The 19,365-nt window shown below is 39.2% G+C and overlaps 1 protein-coding gene across 2 annotated transcripts in view; it reads right to left on the bottom strand.

Annotated features, from left to right (window-relative positions):
• Positions 1 to 14,790, bottom strand: part of Tasp1 (taspase 1) — a 251,661-nt gene extending 236,871 nt beyond the window's left edge. For both annotated transcript variants that reach the window (XM_004634308.2, XM_023718640.1), the window contains exons 1-4: positions 14,744 to 14,790; positions 7,611 to 7,791; positions 3,744 to 3,811; positions 1,517 to 1,585 (exon numbers count right to left, since the gene is read on the bottom strand). In XM_004634308.2, the coding sequence (XP_004634365.1) occupies positions 1,517 to 1,585; positions 3,744 to 3,811; positions 7,611 to 7,722 (249 nt within the window). In that variant the 5' untranslated portion in view covers positions 7,723 to 7,791; positions 14,744 to 14,790. The remainder of the gene's footprint in view (positions 1 to 1,516; positions 1,586 to 3,743; positions 3,812 to 7,610; positions 7,792 to 14,743) is intronic.
• Positions 14,791 to 19,365: the final 4,575 nt, after the last annotated feature.

Consider the following 19,365-nt stretch of genomic DNA (forward strand, 5'->3'; position numbering starts at 1 on the left):
AAAAAAAAAAAAAAAAAAGACTCATCCTATAAAATACGAAGTAGCTGGCATAGTGGCATACACCTGCAATCCAAGAACTTGGGAGGATGGGAGTAAAAGACTGCTGAGCTCAAGGCTTGCCTGGGTTATAGTGAATTCAAGGCCAGCTTGGAGTACATAACAAGACCCTGTCTAAAAAACCAAAATAAATACATAAAAACATATGAATGAAGTGGTCAAAGTAAACAGAATTAAATCCACATTTTGATAGGTAGCATGTCACAGCATTGATCACAAAATTACCCTCCCTTCCTGTGTTTCCATCCTGTGAAATCACAACTACTTTCAAAGCAGGAAAAGGCTATATTATAAAATTGGAGGGGCTGGGGAGTTAGCTCAGTGGCATAAGTGCCTGCCTGGCAAGCATAAGGTCCTGAGTTCAATCCCCAGCAACAACAACAAAAAAAAAAAAAAAAAAAAGGAAGCAAAGAGATGGCCAAGACCAGAGAAATTATTACTTACAAAGGAAAAAACATTATAAATGAAAGAAATAAGGAAAGATGACAGGAAACTTGAAGGCAGACTTTTGGAGATGGAGAGAAGGGTCAGGGAGATGGAGAAAGATAATGGGATTTAAAATAGTCAAACCAGGCACAGTGTCACACCTGTAATCCCAGAACTCAGGAGGCTGAGGCAGGAGGATCACTGAGTTTGAAGCTAAACCTAAACTATATAGTGAAACCCTATCTCAACTCTATGCCAACCTGGACTATATAGAACTTGTCTCAAAAAGATCAAAATGTGTCAAATGTATGGGCCAGTTTCCCCAAATGATGAACCTCATCATTTTGTATTACACACAATAATGAAAAAAGATTGCTAGGATGCCAGAGATCGATCTCTCTCTCTCTCTCTCTCTCTCTCTCTCTCTCTCTCTCTCGCTCTGTTTTTGTGTTTTTGAAACAGGGTTTCTCGGGCTGGGAGATAGCTCAGTAGAATAAGCGCTTGCCTTCCAAGTGCAAAGGTCTGAGTTCAATCCCCGGTTCCGCAAAAAAAAAAAAAAAAAAAAAAAAAACACCTGTTGACAAGACTAGCACTCACACTGGAGCAAGGGCTTTCAAGTACACAGCTTTAGGATAGGTATCCAACTGTTAGATTTGTAATAAAACTTGCCCTACACTTTAAACACTTCTGGACAGTTGGAATTCTTTGTTAAACAACAAAACATGTATCACTTCAGAGGAGTCGATTCTTAAAACGTTCCTACTAGAAGTAGTGAGAAATTCAGGTATCTAGTCAAAATTACCTTTTCTATTCATGAATCCCAGAAAAACAAGAGGAGAAAAAAGAGCCAACAAACTTATATACATTAATTAGAAAAGTTCCCAGTGAAAACAACTAACAATATCACAGCCAGTTTCATGCTAATACTGTTAGGAAACACTTTTTATGTAATTTATGGTTGACTAACTCAACTTTAATGCCATCTGAGTAGAAGGAACATAAACTCTATAAAGCATAAGCAGAAATGAAATACCTCAAGTTCCACCAGAGCTGCAGTGACCGCATCTGTTGCCAGAGCACCAGCCTGTAGCTTCTCAATTGCCTAAGAAGCCAAGGGGAGAGAAATTATTCATTCTAAAAAAAAAAAAAAAAAATCACAATTTCTCAAACATATCCACCAACTTTCCCAAGCCTTAAAAAATTATAGGAGAGGTATGAGTTAGTAAAAATTGGTTATTGAGTGTATTCCATAGCTTAAGATACATATTATCAGATTAAAAGTGATATTTTTAAATTTCTATCACTTGCTTAATATTACCCAAATCAAAATTAAATAAAACCTAACCACTAAATGCAACATGTTAAGAATTTTGTAAGTGAAAGGACTTCACTAATCACAATACAACTCAAAATAACCACAGAAATATATTCAGTTGGCTAAAATATCATGACAACTCATGAAATATGACAATTCAGGTAAATGAATCTTACACTAAGTTAATAATTTCACCACTCTTACTACTCTCCCCTCCTACACCTGTAAGTAAAAAAGTATCTCTCAGTCACAAACACATTAGACAAAAATATATATTGTATTTAACAAAAATATTTTTCACAAAATAACTTTTCTATCGAAATAAAGAAATCATATTCTTTGTAATAGAAACTACAGAGAATAAAAGTCCACAAAAATCACCTTGCTTTCTTGATCATAAGCTAGGAAAAAGTAAAAAGAAGGAAAACTAATTTCTAGAGGAACTATTAAAAACTCCAAATTAATTAGCAAGAAGATAGTTCAAAAACTAGGAATTGTAAAGCTAATTCATCACATAAATTGAGACTGATGACACAGTGCAAATGTATTAAATTTCTATGACTACAGTTCATAAAAGTAAAACATTTCAGTTTGGTTTTTTTTTTTTTCATTTTAGGGAAGGGTCTACAGGGTGTTCAGGGTCTCACTACTAGATCGGACTCATAGTGATCTGCCTGTTTTACAGCCTCCCAAGTGCTGGGATTACAGTGGAGCACCACCACGGCCAGTCTCAATTGCTGGCTCAGTGTGCCCTGGGGGTGGGGCTGGCATGGCAGGCCTAGGGATCAAACGCCCAGCCCCTGTGCCTGCTTGCAGGCACTTTAATCCACTATTTGGCCAGCCCTAACATTTCAGATATTTAAAAGATTTTATACTTTGAAAAATATAAAACAACTTTGGGAAGTTTTAGTTTATTATTGTGAAAAACTCCCTAAAACAAAATATTCTTATGTATATATGGGATTCTATTCATAAGAAAAAGCCTGGGTCTCAGGTAAAGTATAATCTTTCTCTAAAATGGCATGCTTCTATAAATGAAAAAAGAGAGATTTGTGTTCAACTGATATACAGTGAACATTTTATTGACGCAAACATTAAAGGAAGGTTTTCCTATAAGTCTATATGATCAGGATCAAAATAAAAAATCATATTTCTTCTGAGTCCATCACGCCCACACATTAAATATTCAACAATTTAGAAAAATCAAAGGGCAGAAGCCAGGAAGATCACTCAGCAGTCTAAGCACCTGCCTGACAAGCACAAGGACCTGGGTTCAATCCCCAGGGCCCAGTGCCCTGCCCACCACTAAAACTAGGCGTGGGGGCACATGCCTATAATCCCAGTGCTGGGGAGGCTGACACAAGAGAATCACTAGGAGTCCAAGCTACATAGTGAGACCCTGTACCAAATACATGAATAAATAAAACATTTTTGTAAAAGCACAACTGAGCACAAGGGCAAAGCTAAACTCAAGAATGACAATGAATTTGCTAAGACACAAAAAGCATGAAGAAAGTGGAAGGATAAAGTACAAGATCATCTAAGAAGTGCACACACTTTATTTTACTTCATGGAAAGACATTAACCATATTTAAGCAGTTTTTCCTATTACTATAGAGTCCAATGCCTTTGCAAAGATCAAGACTATGTGTGTGTGTGTGTGTGTGTGTGTGTGTGTGTATACATATATATACACACATATATAGTCCCTTTATATTGGATATAGATATCCACCAACTTTAATATGGAGATGGAAAAAACTAAGCATCATAAAGAGAATTAGAAACATGACAACGCCAAACAAGCTCCAACAAACTTAAGCAAAAGTTTTGTGGTCCAAACCAAAAGTTGTTCTATAAATGAAACCTTAAAATCTTGAATTTCAAAGTAAAATTGCTTATTGTTGAAAACTGAGGCACTGATATTAAACACATTCTGTTCATACCTTCTGACAAGCTCGTTTGCATACATGTTTATATTCTTTAGCTTTGGACTCAGAATGATAACCTGCACCTACAGTAGAAAAATAAAAATGAATTGTTAATAATCCCTAAACTAGAAAAAATCTTGCTTATATAAGTGGTCCATACAAAATGAAGTATTCCCTATGAAAACAAAACTATTGTCCTAGCTATATAATCTTTAAAAATCTCGTAGCTTCTTTCTCCACCATTACCTTTTTAATACCACACCTTACCTCTTGTTCTAAATGCTTTTCCTGCCAGCAGCCCTAGAAATAGCTTATGTACCCAAAGAAACTTCACTAAGGTCACCGTCCCTCCTCCTTACAAGAACTTTTCTCCAGAGACTGGAGTTCTTTTGGTCTGGAGTTCATAATCCAAGAAGATGTCAGGAACAGAGTCTCTTCAAATTCCTCTCCTTCATTTGGGAAATTGCTACTCAGAAACCAGAATTCTAAAAAGCTGTCCTGAAGGATGTCTGTATTACCAAAGGTAGGGGTCTTGCCCTTAAGTCCCTTATATGCCGTCTTAGAATATAGTACAGATCATTTCAAAAATATCCCTGTTCAGAGACTGCCACAAAAAGTCCTATCTTCCAGTGACCTGGAGCACTTTATATGACCAATAAGACAACATTTGTTCATGGTACCTTTCTTCCCCTCCTCTTCTCACCACTTGGCCAGCTCTTCCCCTAGAACCTCACGTCTCTATTTCTGTCTGTGATTCAAAAAGCTTCTGATGCTTCAGCCACCTGGCCCTTTGTGTTTCCTCACTTGAGCCTGGCTACCTTGGCACATTAATAAATGTGTTGTGATTCTCTTTTTTTTTTCTTCTGTTAATGTGTGTATTGTCATTTCCTTTCATAGACAAGAACTGTTGGGAGTCAGAGGCTGGACCTGTACACGGCCATAGGAAAATTAAAGCAAAATAAAGTGAGGCACTTTGGCCCTTACTTTATATCTTTGTCTTCACTTTATATCTTTATATTTGCCCTCACTTTTATATTATGCTGTGCTCTGCATGTAGGCATGTTAATTGTTTAAGGAATGTCTGTCTAAAAACTGATAATGTGTAATCCCAGCACTCAGGAGGCTGAGGCAGGAGGATGATTGTGAGCTCAAGACCAGCCTGGGCTACAAAGTAAGCACCAGGCCAACCTAAACTGTAGAGCGAGATGCTGTCTCGAAAAGTCAAAAAGACACAAAACAAATAATTATTTATAATATGTTAGGCATGGTAGTATCATCAAATGCCTGAAATTCCAGCACATGGAGGCTGAGGTGAGAAGACCAGCCTGAGCTGTGCAGTAAGACCCTGTATTAACCAAAAAATAAACCAACAAATAAATAATAATTAGTAATACAAGGTTTATTGGCCTGAAATTTACCTTAATTATTTCTTTTTCTTTACTTCTTTTACTTCCAAACTGAAGCCACCATAATAAGAGTTAATATGCCTCTTCCCAGACATTCAATTGCCAGTTTCAACAACATCCTGACTAGTGGTCTCCAATCACTGTCCTAATCCCATGGTCATTTCAGAACTGAGGAAAAGCAGAGACTTGTAGGCCACGCCATGATGAAGTCACCTCTCTCTCAACAGATGCAATCATCTCATTGGAACTGGGCCACCTCCTCAAGAGAAAAGGATTTCCCTGCAGTCTCCTCACAGAGCCAATCCAGAGATAATGACCCACCCAACCAGAGGTGGTAAAGCTATGGCATGTGTGGTGCCTGTTGTTCTTTTAAGATAAAAGATGTTAATACCTGAGTTGCTCTTTCTAAACTAAAACCTCAGCATTCAGGTTTAATTGCAGTGTTGGCACTTTATGACAGTGGGTTTTGAATTGCAGTCTCATCTCTAACATGTTTGCCATCAATGCACGGAGAACATGACCTGACTGGGATCACCTGCTCTGCCAGCTACGCAAACCCCCAGCTGTGTCAATACTCCCAATCCTTGCCATGTTCCTCTATTCCAGAAAATCTCTTAAGTTTCTCATCAGCCTCTGGTGGACTTTGGAACTCTATCTGTCCTTCTCTGTGTGACTTGCTAGTTAAAGCTCTTTGCTGTCCTTCACTATTGCTTGGCTCCTTGATTGGTGTTTTGGGACAGACGGCCAACACAAGACTGTTTGGATCCCCAGAGCCAGAGCTTTTATCCTAAACTCCAGCGACAAAACTTTTGAGGATTTCACAGTGGCTACACTATCCTACACTCCCACCAACAGTGAGGAAGGGTTCCTTTTTCCACAGCCCCACCAGCATTTGTGATTGGTTGTCTTCTTGATGATAGCTACTTTCTGGACACAGAACCTCTCTGTTGTTTTAATTTGCATTTCTGAATGACCAGTGATGGTGAGCACTTTCTCATATATTTATTTGCTGTTTGTACTTCTTTTGAGAAATGTCTATTCATCTCAGATGCCCAGTTTTGGATTGTCTTTTAATTTGGAGGGTCTGGGTTTTTTTTGGTTCTTTGTATGTTCCAGATATTAGTCTTTTGTCTGAAGAACAGCTGGGATAAATTTTTTTTTTTTTTCCACTCTGTGGGTTCTTTTCAAACTCTGGTGATTTACTGTGCAAAAGCTATTTATTTTATTTTTCATTTTTCCTTTTTAGACAAGGTCTCTCTATGCAGTTCAGGCTACCCTTGAACTCACTCTGCAGGTCAGGAAATCCTCAAATTCATAGAGATCCTTTGGCCTCAGCCTCCCAAGTGGTGGGATTACAGGCATCTGACACCACACCAGGCTATAAACTTAATAAGATGAGATTATTGGGCCAGGGAGATAGCTCAGCAGCATAAGCACCTGCCTGGCAAGCACAAGGTCCTGAGTTTTTCTTGTTTGTTTTTGTATTTATTTTTGTTTATTTGCGGAACCAGGGAATGAACTCAGGCCCCTACTGAGCTATCTCCCTGGCCCTTGAGTTCTATCCCTGGTAAAAATTTTAAAAAATTGAGAAAGATGAGATCCTAGTTGTTGATTCTTTGTGATAGTTCCAGTGTGACTGGGGTTTTGTTCATAAAGTCTTTACCTACATGCATGTCTTCCAGAGTTCTAACTATTCTATTTTCTAGTAGATTTAGAGTTCTTGTTTTAATATTTAAATCTTTCAAACATTTTGACATTTAGTGAATGGTAATAGACATGGGTCTCATTTCAGTCTTCAGCATGTAGAAAGCCCTTTTTTTACCTGGCACCATGCATTAAAAAGGCTAGACTCCCAATTAATGTGTTTGGACCCTTTGTGAAAGATCAAGTGGGGAGGGGCTGGGGAGTTAGCTCTGTGGTCTAAGTGCCTACTTGGCAAGCTCTAGGCCCCGGGTTTGAACCCCAGTAGAGTATGCTGTGCCGGCCCCACTGTGTAGTGAGACCCTGTACCAAATAAATAAATAAAAGATTAAAAGAAAAAAGATCTGGTGGAGAAAAAAACAAACATCAGGTGGTTGAGTGCTTCTGGAGTTATTTCTGCATCTTCTAGTCTGTTCTATTAATCTTCAGATCTGTTTCTCCACCAGTGCCATGCTGTTGTTATCACTACAGCTCTGTAATATAATTTTAAGTCAGGAATTGTGATGCCCCTGTCTTGCCTTTGGTGCCCAGAATTGCTTTTGCTATTCTATATCTCTTTTGGTTCCAAATGAATTTTAGGATTGTTTTCTCTAGTTCTCTAGTTCTAATTCTAAGCAAGGAGTATAGGAGGTCCTCACCACATGTAAATTCAACAGTCTCTTAGGATTTCAAACTCCTATGGCATAAATGAAACCCAATTTTCACTGTACTTCAAGACACAAATAAGAAAAATTCACGCCACTTTCATCTTCCAACTCATCCACAGAGGGCTTACCTGCATGGACTAGCACAAAGCCCCCTCGTCTCTCCTTAGAGGACTGTTTTGCTTCCTGAGGGGGTCTGGAGGGCAGCCCTTGTCCAGAACTTGTCCCCTTCTCCATGGTCATTCTCCAAAACTACCATCTTCTACTAGGGTTAGAGCATATTTCTATCCGAAAGCAATTGCAGGAGTCACCCTAGAGCAAAACAGGCAAAGCAGTATGATTTCTCTCCTCAAATATCTACTTTATTTATAAAAATTAATGCAGATAATTTTCAAAGACCCTATTTTTGGAATTATCTAATTGGGTTAAAATAAAGAACAAAACAAGGTTAAGATTTAAGTCCCTGCCCATTGCCAGTACTTGCTTGACCATAAATAAAATAACTACAATAAAAAAGACCTTGCGGCTGGCTACAGAGCTCAGTGGACTAAAGCGCTCGCTTGGGTTTGATCCCTGCTGGGCCAGCCCCACCCCCAGGGCATGCTGAGATGGTAACTGAGACTGGATGTGGTGGCGCACACCTATAATCCCAGCACTTGGGAGGCTGAAAATGAGAGGATCACTACGAGTCCAATTTGTGTAGTGAAACCCTGTAGACCCTGTACTAAATACATAAAAAATAATAATAAAATAAAAATAAAGGACCGTGTACTAAGTACAAAGAATTTTTCCCAATCCTTTTCGTTTAGCTACACTAATTCCTCATTCCTCTTCCCCCCAAACCAAATGCAAATAATCTCTGGAACATTCTGAAACCACAAATGGTTCTGGCAATATTGTCGAACTTTTCTATATGATACAGATTTCTGCTTATTCAAAATACAGAAATAAAGCAACTTACACACATATACATTTATACATAAACGTGAAGAATTTAGGTTGGTCAGTTTAATGTTCCATGGCTCAATTATAAAACAAAAACATTGTGAAATTATATGACTAAATAAGAAATTAAAATAACACCTACAAATAGCTTGTCAATTTTCATGAAAAACATTATATCTAAGATTTTCCACAGATAATAAGACACAAAATTTAATAAAACAATTTCTTAGCAACTTAAACCACAAAGCTTCTAATTTTCTTTACTATGCAAACTAACTCATGAACTTTCAACAAGTCTGGCTAAATTACAAAAAAATAGAATGTATTTTAGACTAAGTAAAACTGAATCACCTAAAAACAGATTTAAAGAAAATCTTACAGTGAAATGATCAAAACTAAATAATACTTGGGGAGGCTGAGGCAGGAGGATCTAAAATTCAAGCCTCACCTGAGCCACTTAGTGAAAACCTATCTCAAAATTTAAATAAATAACTAAATAAAAGGCTGGGGATCTCGATCAGAGTAAAGAGCCTACATTCAATCCTGAGTACTGAAGAAGGTGGAGGAAGTGAACGAAGAGGAGGAAAAGGAAGAAGACAAAGAGGAAGAGAAAAAGGACAAGGACAAGGACAAGGAGAAACAGAAATGCTCAGATTCAGACTATTAGGTAAAAATCTGTACCTTACATTACACTGAAAAGAAGATGGGGCATGACAGCAACATAAAACATAAACAACAATATAAACAAATGACAGTTGCACAGTCTAAAATAAAGCAGCACCTATTCCAAGAATGGTCTTCATTCTGGTGTTCATCACCAGTACATAACAAAAGGATAATGAACTTGAATTCAAACTAGATAGACTACATACCAAACCCTAACTCCAAACAAAACAAGTCTAAGGGATGTGAGTATAGCTCAGAGCACATCACATGTCTGCTATGCGTAAGACCCGGGTTCAAACACAAATACCTTTTAAAAAAGTAAAATATAATTTTTATTGTACAACATTTAATTTACAGGATAGTTTAAATACATACAATCACAAGCACAAAACAAATTTATTACAAAAGTGCTTCACAAAAATCTGCCTCAATTAACTTTAATTTTTACATTATTTCTCAAAATATTTCCGAGATAAGCAACAATGCATTCACCCATCTGCAAACAAAGTGGAATCTGACAGCTCTCCACAGCTTTATAAATGACACTGTATCTGGCCAGAGCATGCACTGTGCTTGGGTCCTACAGCCTAATGCACAAATACTCACTGAGGAAAGGCTCTGGCTCTGGAAAGCAGCTTCAGCTAAACTAAAACACCAAAGCTGTATGAATATAACTGAACCTCAAGCTACTCTCAACTGTTACCTGACATGTTTTTTTTCATAAGTAACAAATCATAATATTTATATTTTATGATGAATGAGAAAATAATAAATTACAGTATCTATAATTTGCAGTAAGATTAAGTGTGATATGCATTTTTATGGATTTGAGAGATTTAAGAATATTACTTCTTGGGCCAGGGAGATAGCTCAGTGGAATAAGTGCTTGTCTGACAAGAGCAAGATCCTGAGTTCAATACCTGATACCACAAAAAAAAAAAGAATATTACTTCTCAAATTTACCTAAAAAGATACGGAAGATGAATTAATATGTTATCTTTTGAGCAATTTACCCTCCCTTAGAGACTATCTGAAATATAGTTATTTAGCAAACCATGCTGTCTCAACAAAACCTCTCCAAAGGTGCTGTCCCCTAAACTCTGCTGGACCAAGAAAGGAATTAAGTACAAGGACTATTCAAAATACATTTCTGGCCTCCAACTCCCAATCAGTTCTGAAATGTTTTTCCATTCAATTAGAAATGAAGTAACTTCCACCCCAACATCAGTTTTTGTTTAACTCAGAACTTATTAACAATCAGAGTTATCTAACAAGGATTTCAAAGATAATTATAAAAAGATATATAAGGGAAAATGGACAAGTTTTTTTAAAAATTACATAATGGTTTAAAGTGACAAAAGAAGATAAATACAACATAAAGTTCCTTTCAAATATTTTTCAACCTACATCGGCAAACACGAAAATGAAAAATTCTGAGGACATAGAAAAACAGGAGCATTAATAAATTGCTAGTGGTAACACAAATTGTTTCAATTCAACAAAGACAATTTGGCAAAGTCAATCAACAGTAAAATATGGAGCAATAATATGTCTTAATGGAAGTGGTTAAAATAAAAGCAGCTAATGGCTGAATGAGGAACATCTTGATATACAGATAAGAAATGCCTATTACATTCAATCTTACTAAATATTATAGATGTTATACTTTAATTACTTTCTGATGCACCATAAAATACATTTTGATCAGTAAAAATCCATCAGTATGAAAATTAAAGCTGGGCATAGTAGCACACACCTGTAATCCCAGCACTCAGGAGGCTGAGGCAGGAGGATTGTTGCAAGTTGTGAGACCAGCCTGTGCTACAAAGTAAGTTCAACGCCAGCCTCAACTGTATAGTAAAGCAAGGCCAAAAAGTCCAAAAACTATATAGATATAGATATATAGATATATACATCTGTCTTAATGGTGAATAGTTAAATACAGCCACTTTAAAGAATGAAAAAGCTCTTGATACATAAAGTGCAAAACATGGCAGCCAGCATACCAGAGGCTGAAGCAGGAAGACTGTCATGAGTTCAACACCAGCCTAGGGCCGGTGAGATAGCTTTGGCAAGCGCAGGGACAGGGATTGATCCCAAGTCCCCCATGCCCACTGGCCCTAGCCCCGGAGCCACATCCCACTATTTCACTAAATTGCCTGTACTCAGCCAAATTTGGGACCCTCTTGCCTCACCCTTCCAGAGTGCTGATATTACAGCTGTGTGCCACCAAGACCAACTGGTCAATAAATTTTCAACAAAGAAGCCATGCCATTCAAGGGAGAAAGGACAGTCTTCTCAACAAGTGATGTTGGGAAAATTACATATTCACAGACAAAAGAATGAAATATATACTCAAACTATATACCAAAAATTAACTCCCATCAGATCGAAAGTCTAAATATGAGTTAAAATTCTAAAACTTGGCTGGGAGTAGTGCCACAGGCCTATAATCCCAGCATTGTACCACAAATTCGAGCCCAGTTTAGATGACATAGTGTGTCTCAAAACAAAAAAAAAAAAAAGTCTGGAGATGCAAAAGCACAGGAAGAAAACCCTGAGTTTTCATAACACTGCTAAAAGCAAAAAAAGAAAAAAGAAACATAAGGGCAAAGAAGTTGGTGCTCTAGGCTGGGGCGATAGCTCAGTGGTCTAAGTGCCTGCCTGGCAAGAGCAAAGACCCAGGTTCAATCCCTGGTACAGCATGCTGTGCTGGTTATGTGCCAACCACCAAAACCAGGCATGGTGGCCCATGTCTATAATCCCAGTGCCAGGGAGGCTGAAATAGGAGGATCACTGCAAATCTGAGCTGTGTAGTAAGACCCTGTACAAAATAAACAAACAAATGATTTTTTAAAAGGTAGCACCCTTTTTTAAAAAGGTAGCACCTTTTTTATTTACTTATTTTTATTTAACTTAATAACCCTAATAACCACTCAGCAATGGTTTCTTAGATAACACCAAAAACACAGGCAACTAAAAAGAGGGGAAAAACAGGTAAACTGGAAATCATCAAAATTTTAAAGTTTGTACTTCAAAGGATATCATTTGAAAAAGAAAAAAAAAAAACAAAATAGGAGAAAATACTGTGAAATATGTGCTTCATAAAGGCCTGGTATAGAAAAAACTCATACTCTAAAATAAGATAAGCTGGGCATGGTGGCACATGCATGTAATCCCAACACTTGGGAAGGTGAGGTAGAAGGATTCTTGAGAGTAGCCTGGGCTACAAAGTGAACTCAAGGCCAGCCTGAACTGCATAGCGAGACAGTAAATAAGCAAGACAGAGACAGAGACAGAGACAGAGACAGAGACAGAGACAGAGACAGACAGACAGACAGAGACAGAGAGACAGAGACAGAGAGAAAAGATAACTTAAAAATGAGCAAAGGAATTATACAGACATCTGAAGATATACAAAGGGTCAATAAACACAAGACAAGAAGCTCAAGATTATTAGCCAACAAGGAAATGAAAATCAAAACTACAATGAGCTACCATTTCACAAGCACTAAGATGGCTACAATAAAAAGGGCAGATAAATGTTAATATGGACATGGAGAACCAGAACCCTAATAACTGCTGTTGGGGACATAACATGGCGCAGCTACTCTGGAAAATATCTGGTGATTCCTCAAAAAAATTCCACATAAGAGTCACCATGCAACCCAGTAATTCTAAGGTGTAATACCAAAACGAACTAAAAACATATCCACCTAAATACTGGTACAAGGATGCTTATAAAATTATTCAAAATTGTGGAAACAAAGGCATCCATCAATTGATGAAAGACAAATAAAATGAAATACAATGGCACATTACTTGTCCATAAAAGGAATGGGGTCAAGGGTATATGATCAAAATACATTACTATTGAGACCCTCCAAAAAGGTGTGAGACGGGAGAGATGATCAATGTATGTTAAATGCACATACAAATCTGCCAAAATAAAATTCGTTCATCTTTATAACCAATATGCACAAATTAAACATATTTTAAAAATGGAGATAAAAGTAGTTGTATAGAACATTCTCTGGTAAAGCATTATTTGAAAAAAAAAAAAAGTTTGGGGCTCCTGGAGATGTAACTCCGTGGTAGTATGCAACACCCTAGGATAGGTTTCTATCCAATCATATTGGAAATTTAGAGAAGGTGGCTAGATGGGCCGGGGAGATAACTCAGTGGAATAAGTGCTCACCTGGCAAGTGCAAGGTCTTGAGTTCAATCCCTGGTACCACCAAAAAAAAAAGAGAGAGAGAGAGAGAGAGAGAGAGAGAGAGAGAAGGTAGCTAGAGTACTATAAAGTCAGGGATGACTCCTGAAAACAGCATTATGCTAAGGGAAAGAAGCCAGACAAAGGGATACTTTTTGCTTTCTTAAACCATTTACAGCACATTTGTTGACACTTCTGTTTCCATGTGCCCTATTACATGATTCTATTTACTTGAAATGTCCAAAACACAATCCTCAAACACATAAAGTTGTTGCAAGGTGGAAGAGGAGCAGACATTCTAATGGAAAGTAACTTAATAGAGGAGTTCTTTTGGAAGAGATTAAAATGTTCTAAAACTAGTCAAAGGCAGCGTGTGTACAAATTTCTCAATACCCTGAAATAATCACTGAAGTTTACAATTCAAATGGATGAATTTTCTGGTATGTGAACTATACCTCATTGCGCGATACAGCTGGGGATGTAGGTCTGGGGTAAAGCACATGTATACCGTGGAGCTAGTACCTGCGGGGGAGGGGAGGGCTGTGAAATCAACAATCTATGCCATGGATCCAACGTACACAAATTGTGCTTTATAGTTATAACCGTATTTTACACATACAATAATAGGTTAAAGTGTAGCAAAAACTAAAAATTTTTAATGTACATCAAAATGCTGCGTTGGGGGAACTATGGATGCTCAATTTGTAAATATTTCTGCATTTCCTGATATTTTTTAAGAACCATTGTTTTTGTTGAGTGATGGAGAGGGACTTATTTACAAGAGACAAAAAGGGAAATTATTAAACTCCATGTGTGTAAGCAAAACTTCCTCAGCATTATTCAATGATCGCAGGCACATGGTCCCCAGTACACCTTTCTTCCCCTTCCTGTACAGAACTAAGTCAAGTTGAACTCCCTTCTTCCGGAAATAGATGCCTCTACTTCCCCTGCTCTCCAGCTACTCCACACCTACTCGGCCCTTCCCTTCTGCCCTGCCTGAGCAGTAATCTGAAGTCCCGCGGATCCCTACCCAGGCCGCTACGGCGCTAAAGGGGGCTGCTCCGACCGCAACCCGCCTCTCAGGACTTGGGCGCGTTCTCCCGGCGCTCTGCGACCTCTCGGACTCCGAGACGCCTCCAGCCTGAGACCGCCAAGTGGGCGAAGCACTGCGAGAAGTCGCGGTCACCATCTCCGCAGGAGAAGCGCCGAGGCCGCCAAGCCCGAGGCGAGTAGGAAGGGCACTGACAAGGCCCCCACGCGCGACCGAGGCCGGGGACAGACGGACGTCCTGGGCCCCTTCTTCTAGCCCGGGCCAGAGGGCGTCCCGCGCGTCGCCCCCCTCCCGGTCCAGAAGATGTCCCAGCGAGCCAGAGACCCATAGAGAGACAGCGGCGCAGCGGCGGCTGTGGCGCGGACAGCGTGAGAAACAGGGACACTCACCCGCGTCAGCCCAGAGCACTCAATGCACCGGAAGGAGTCACCCGCCCGTTGCCAGGGTGAGGAAGCGGGCGTGACGTAAAGTGTCTCCATTGGTTGTCGAGAGATCACGTGGTCGGAAGTAAACGCCCTCGCGCTGCTCTGCTCCCGCTCCAGGGCCCACTAAGAGTTGTCAGAGTTCCGAGGTGCAGTTTAGAACCTGCTTGGGGTCCCGGGTTTAGTTAGTGTGTTGTGTTGAGTTGGAGTGAGGTGTGGTGCGCTGTGGTGTGAGGTTGAGTTGCGCAGGCGCCATAGCGCCTCTCAAGCCTATCCCTAGGGGGCATTCCTCTTGCAGGTATTGCGTGCATCCAATCTGAGTGGTCGGCTGACTTGGAGAGGTGAAATTAAACTGGCCATCGTTAACTGAGGTGTTGGTTTAGCGTTCAGTTGCCTGCGTTGCCGTCTCCCTAAACAGAGTAGGAAAAACTAGAGTTCTGCTAGCTTGCTTCTTAGAAGTGGGAAAAAATTAAAATTAAAAAAAGAAGTGAGAGTAAGCATAGCCCTATGGAGAAGGAAAGTGTGAGTGGCCTTATTTTAAAACTGTCTGGGATCTAAAACTCAAGGCCGGGTACTGTATGCACGCTGTTTCCTTGTAGCTGTTTAACAGGTTAAGCACCTGTAAGCCTGGCTCTGTGGCGAGAATGCAAGGAATAGAGCAGTGCAAGTTGAATATGCCTTATTGGAAGTGCCCGAGGCCAGAAATATTTCAGATTTCGGATTTTGCCCGATTTTAGAATATTTGGATACACACAAAGATCGTGCGAATAGGACCCAGCTCTGGGTACAAAATTCATTTATTATTTCATATACATCATTTGCACACAGCCTCAAGCTATAGTTAATACAATAAGTTTAATAATTTTGTGCCCAAAACAGTTTCAAAATGGCATCATGTTGCTCTTTAAAAGTGTCAGATTGAGGGGCATATAGCTCAGCAGTATAAGCACCTGCGTGGCAAGTGCAAGGTTCTGAGTTTGATCCCCGGTACCAAAAAAATAATAAAAGTTTCAGATTCAGGAGTACTTCATATCTTTGGATTAGGGATGTTCAGTGTATATTTTCCTAAGTGAGGTCTGTTAATTAAATGGTGACGACCAAGTAAAGAACATAGCTAGACTGAATTTAGAGTTTTGGGCGGGATTTCTGGAGTAACTACAAAGGCACCATTATTTCTCTTAATCAGTTCACTCAAAATGTTACATATGAACCAAATTTCATTGAAGAGAAGAAAAATCTGTTTCTTCCTTCTTGGTCCCTCCTACCCCAAACCTAAGAGGTAACCAACCGAAAATTGCTCCCCTTATCTCAGTAATGTACATCTGGCACATCCTGGTCCTCATGCCTTCAGTCAGCCCCTTATAGTTTTATGTGAACCGCCCTCCATGTGTTGTTCGTGGAAAACTATTCCAATCCGCTTATCTTCTCATTACTCCCTAAAATTTCTATAGTATGGTATTAGGCGTTATGAGTTATCAAACAGTGATTTTAAGGCTATAGAAAGATGTGCATCGGTTATGTGCGAATGTTCTGCCATTTTATGGAAGGAAACTAGGCATCCTCAGATTTTGGTGGCCATGGTGGTGGAGGGAGTGGGGCTGAAACACAACCAAGGGATGACTGTACCTTAAAGCTTGTGACATAAGTGTTGCCTGATAATAATGTGGGAGATTTGTTTTCAATAACTGTATAACAAGTTACTGTAAATTTAGCTGCTTAAAGAAACAAATTTCACCATACACAGGTTCTATGGCTCGAGTGTCCCAGTCCCTGCCCAGTCTCACAGTCAGGCAACTGAGTATAATCACAATTCCTAACCATACTCAAGGAGGGAGATTCATGTGGGGTGTATACACACCTGAAATAGAAGCTAGCTTTCATCCTGCACTTGAATCCTGCAACATGGAAGCACAATGGCAGACAGCTGTTACTTTGTCTGCCCAGGTGAAGGCCTCTTTATTCTAGGGGACTGCACTATACCTCCAGGTACTGCTGCTCACAACTTGCATCCAGCATAGCAGGAATGTCAACCAGGATGCCCCACACTTGCCTCACCAAGAGGTGGACAGGTGACTCATTTAAGCCAGACTGCCTTGTGGAGGACCACCTGAGCAGCTCTCCTTGAAAGAAGAGCGACTGTCTCCATTTTGACTGAGCTTGACCCTATTTCCTCATATTCTGTACAGAGCTGGCTAGGACTTCTGTTTATCCTTCAATTGGCCTTAAGCAATGTGTATTGGTCTAGCTGAGATGCTGGTGATAGTCTTTGAAGGGGGCGCGCGTTTCCCTGGTAACCTATACTGCTGCTCTTTAATGTGAGTTGAGTTGAGACAGACAGGACAGTAGAGCTAATGCTCTGTGCCACCAGCTGGGATCAAGCCTTGAGATAGAGGCTATGACTTCCTGGAGCTTGAAAGACTACATCAAAGCTGAAGCACCAGACTGACCAAAACATTAGATATTCTATAATGCAGATTGCTCTCTCTGCATATCCTCTCTGCATATGCCAGAGGTAAATTTAGGCCACCCACCTAGCTCAGCTCACAGTAGTCACCTGCTTCCCACAATTCTCAGTCAACCCTCCTCAAGCCACTCCCCCACTGAATAAAAACTGGGTGAGGCCCTGGGTCACTCTCTTGGTAGCGGAAAGCCATCTTTGTGGCTGGACTTAGAGCCCCTTGACTCCCCAGTGATTGAAACTATAATTTAGTGTCTTTATTTTCGCCATGGGTTACACTGTAAGTGGTAGATTGGAATCAACTTGATGGGATTCCAATAACGTAACTTTGAGATTATAAATATTGGCTTCTTGGACCGAGATGAGGACCTGGAAGTGTCTCCTACACTGCCTCCTTGCCATAATTTGAACCTTGACAAGAGGAAAGGACTAAAAGTAAACTGGACAACCAATTGGGCAGGATGTATCAAAGGTCATAAAAACCTGTAGCTCAGAAGTTGAGTGAGATGTTTTCTGAAGAGAGGACACGCACAAAACACAGGACCCAAAAGAACTCTATGGCTACAGAACACTATAGAAAAATCAGAAAAATGCTATTTTTCAGTCCTTCACCTGAAGCTGGTGCTATTTGCAGAACCATTTTAAAAGCAGGAAGGGAACCAAGAGATGGAGGGGAGGAAGCAAAGAAGAAAAAGCAGAAAAAAGAAAGAAAACTGTGTTCTGTACAGGTACCAACTCCCAATGAGGAATGTAATCATTGTATGCTGCAAATATACTAGTAAAAATTATAAATATTATATAAATGAAGATGTGGTTTTTAATCCTTTCTTCAATATGTCAAGAAACTAAATGAATTTTTCAATAGGAAAGTCTGCATCTGGCATGACATCAAGTGAATTTTTTATAAAGCAAATATCGTAGTGCCTTATTTGCATGAGAGGGAAGCCGCCACTAACCCAGGAATTTTGGATATATAAGGACCTTCTTCCCCTTATCCACAGAACCAGTGTGAGCCATTTAACCAGTGTGCTCTCACCCTGCAGAGTATACTTCTTTTCTACCTTCAGTATATGTACAAGTTCATAGCCTTTTCTGTACGTCTTCTTCAGTATTTTGTTTGGGGCACCAAGAACCTAAAACTAAGTCCCAAGGACCCTTCATCCAGTAATGAGATATGCAAATAGTATAAGCAACTGATATTCATCCAGCCCAACTACCGTATTGTGAATTTCTACTCCAACACTTGACTTTTTCCAAAGCTTGCTTCTTTACTTTCTCTTGGAATTATATAAGATACTCACTGCACTTTCAACAAACTTCCTTCTTTTTCCATAATCTTTAAAACTTAGGGCCGGACATGGTTATGCACACCTGTGATCCCAGCTCTCTGTGAAGCTAAGGCAGGGGGATCACTGATTAGAACCCAGAGTGGCCAATTTAGCAGTTTAGACCTTGTCTCAAAATAAAAATAATATTTTAAAGGTGGAGCACTGGGGATATAACTCAGGGAAAAGGTCTTAGCTTCAACCCCAGTACTGAGAAAAGAAAAGAAAAAAAAATTTATTTTAGCAATACAAGCCAGAGAAGCCACCAGTAAGCATCATGGATATTGTCCATGTCCACAACATACTAGAACTTTGTGCAATATCTTATCTTATCCCCAAACTTAGAAATGCTGGTCATATATTTATCATTCCAGTATTGATGTTATGTCTTATTCTTGGTAATTCTTTACTATCATGAACTTTTTCTTAGTTGATATTTTTGTTATGTTAACTTACTCAAATACTATATGAGTACTCTGAATTGATCACAGATTCATATATATAATACACAATATTCTGGCCTGTTAGTTGGACTCACGATTTAATTTTAATTTTGGAGCATTGTTTTGAAACATTTAATTTTTAATTAATATTTAATTAATTTTCTGAATATTGTTTAATTTTTACTTTATGACTTCTACTGTTTCTATGACTTATACTGTTTCTTTGACTTACAGTCTACTTACAAGACATGGTATGATATTTTCTCCTAATATTACAAACTTTAAAAAGTGTGTTTCCATTTCCCATTCACTTTATATTAGTTCTTCCATGCCTTTTGCATACATACACACACATACACGTAT

The sequence above is a fragment of the Octodon degus genome, unplaced genomic scaffold (assembly GCF_000260255.1).
Source record: "Octodon degus isolate 3935 unplaced genomic scaffold, OctDeg1.0 scaffold00060, whole genome shotgun sequence".
Classification (NCBI taxonomy): Eukaryota; Metazoa; Chordata; class Mammalia; order Rodentia; family Octodontidae; genus Octodon; species Octodon degus.